The sequence below is a fragment of the Ascaphus truei genome, chromosome 4 (genome assembly GCF_040206685.1).
Source record: "Ascaphus truei isolate aAscTru1 chromosome 4, aAscTru1.hap1, whole genome shotgun sequence".
In the NCBI taxonomy this organism is placed as follows: Eukaryota; Metazoa; Chordata; class Amphibia; order Anura; family Ascaphidae; genus Ascaphus; species Ascaphus truei.
In genome coordinates, this window is record NC_134486.1 from 101,958,304 (window position 1) to 101,961,066 (window position 2,763).

At 44.9% G+C, this 2,763-nt stretch overlaps 1 protein-coding gene across 1 annotated transcript in view; it reads left to right on the plus strand.

Moving 5' to 3' along the window:
* Nucleotides 1-2,584: 2,584 nt before the first annotated feature.
* Nucleotides 2,585-2,763, plus strand: part of LOC142492273 (cystatin-like) — a 7,514-nt gene continuing 7,335 nt past the window's right edge. The window contains exon 1 of the mRNA XM_075594944.1: nucleotides 2,585-2,681. Coding sequence (XP_075451059.1) covers nucleotides 2,585-2,681 — 97 coding nt within the window. The remainder of the gene's footprint in view (nucleotides 2,682-2,763) is intronic.

Here is a 2,763-nt window from a genome sequence, read left to right on the forward strand (position 1 = left end):
TGGGGCCACTGATTTTTTACTTGTTTATTAATGATCTTGAGATTGGTATAGAGAGAAAAGTCTACATCTTTGCTGATGATGATAAATGATGTAAGGTAGTAGAATCAGAGTAGGATGTATATTCTCTAAGAAGGGCTTGATAAACTGTAAACTTGAGCAGGTAATTGGCAGATCCATTTATACTGATAAATGTAAGGTTATGGATCTGGAGAGTAAACAAGCTAATTACAAATAAAATGGGACACAATAGGTCAATTTCTGATGGAGAAGGATGTAGGAGTGCTTATAGAAGTTATGCTTACCAATAGTGCCCAATGTCAGGCAGTAGCTGCCAAGGCAAATAAGACATTATTTTGCATAAAACAGGGTACAGATGAAAGGGAAAAAAGCATAATTGTGCCACTGTATTAAGTCCTTAGTAAGATCACACCATGAATTATTATACCAGTACTATTTTGGGCACCATTCCATAAAAAGTACATTATGGAACTAGAAAAAGAACAGAGAATAGCCATCAAATTAATTAAAGGGAGGAAGATCTGACTTATGAGGAAATGATAGATAAAAATAATTAGAAAACAGGTATCTAAGAGGGGATATGATAACTAGGACCGCTGACTGAGGGGGAGAGCCAGGATAACTGTCTCGGACCCGGTGGCTGTGATGGGCCCAGCGGCCAGACAAAACAGTCAGCAGAACAAAACTTCTTTGCCCAGCTGCTAGTCCTCTCATAGCCACTGAGCCCCTTTTCTCCCCAGTGGCGGGCCTTGCTCACTGTCCCATGCATGGTCTCTCTCTAAGGCCTCGTTCAGGGTGCCAGCTGCAGGAGTTGGAGGGAGGGCGGGAGGGCGGCAGTGAGGCAGTTTGCTGGGCGATCTGTGTTTATCCCCCAGCAGACTTTTCAGCGTTGAGGAGGGGGTGGGGAGGGGGCGGGGTTACACACGGCTGGTTAAATATCGAGGTTGCAGTCATGAAATCATTCTCAAGAATGATTTCATTGGCTGCCTAGGTCCCTGTGAGGCTGCTGCCGCTCCAAAAAACAAAATGTTTGTTTATTGAAACTGTAGCCAGCTTCAACTCCTGGCTTCGGAGACCGGGCAGTTGCTACCCTGACAACCAGTATTCAAATTGAATACTTTGTTTCTCACGGCAGCACGCACGGCAGCATGCCCTCCCTCCGAAGCCAGCACCCTGAACGAGGCCTAAGGCCCAAACTGCTGGGTAGAGCCGGGCACCAGAGTCCTGAGACTATCCCAAGATAGGTAAATGTGTAGGTCTTTTTTTGAACCTGTATGTATTTGGGGGATGGAGGGGGGTTTATATGTATTTGGGGTGGTTTTCTAAATGTATTTGTGGGGAGGTGTATGTATTTCGTGGTGGCATTTTAAGTATTTGGGGGGTTGTATGTTTTTGTGAGGTTTTTCTAATGTATATGGGGGTGGAGGGTTTTATTTGTATGTATTTGGGTTTTTTTTCATGTCTTTGGGGTATTTTAAAAATTATTTATTTGGGGGGGTGGATGCGGGGGTGTGTTATTTGTATTTTGGGGGTGGTTAGGTTGTATGTATTTTGGAGGTGGGGATTTGTATGCATTTGGGTGTGTTTTTTTTGTATGTACTGTAATTGGGGGGTGGGCTTTTTTTGTATTTTGGAGGGGATGATGGGGGTTTTGTATATATTTGGGGGGTGGGGTTTGTATTTATTTTTTTGGAGGGTAATTATTGTGGCTAAGTTTGTGTGTGGCCAAGGGGGGGGGGGGGGGTAGAGGGAATGAGTGTTAGGAGGGGGTATTGAGGGAGCAGGATTTAGTGAGAGTGGGGTAATTTATGGAAGGAGGAAAGCGAAAGGAGAGAGGGTGTATAAGAAAGGGAGTGAGGGCCATAGTGAGTGAGAAAGAGCGGGGGTAAGAGTGAGATGGGGGGAGAGAAATACATGGGAAGAGGGGGGGAAATAGAGAAGGGGGCTTGTAATGTGTGAAAGGGGGAGGCTCTCAAGACCGCTGACATGGGTGGGGGCACGGTCATAACTTTATAACTCTAGTCCTGGGACCCGGGAAATCTGTCGGTGGCCCTGATGATGACTATGGTCAATAGAAGGAAATTTCAGGGGAACTATTCATCCCAACAACAGTAGAAACAGCACAGGGTCATCCATAAAGACAGGAGGAAAGAAGGTTTCACCATCAACAAAGGAAAGAGTTCTTTACAGAAAGGTTAGTTAAAATGTGGAATTCATTACCCATGGAGACTGTAATAGCAGATGTGAAAGATATTTTTTATGAAACTGTTAGAAATACAGTATATATATTAAAAAAAAAGGAATGGTATACAGGGTTTTACCAAATAAGTAAATGTAGGTAGGATGTTGGTCCCGGGTGAAATCGATTGCCGTTACTGGAGTCAGAATTTAATTTATTTTTCCCCTTATGAGACATTATTGGATAATGTTTCAACTGGGATTTTCAGTTGCCTTCCTCTGGATCAATATACTATAATGGGGGCACAAACTGGGGGCTTGGGGAATAAAAGATTTTGGAGTGGGGCGTGCAGAGTGAAGCAGGGTTGTTATGGAAGCAGTCGGGGAGATGACGGCAGCAGGCCACCAGAGTGAAGCAGCTGGCAGAGGAATTAGGAGTTGCACTGAGGCAGAGCAAGATGGCCGGGGAGGAGCATGCCCCAGAGGTACGACCTGGAAGTCTTTCTTACTTCTGATGTCAATGGTGCTACAGTGCGCTCCTCCCTGGCCATCCTTCTCTGCCTCTGT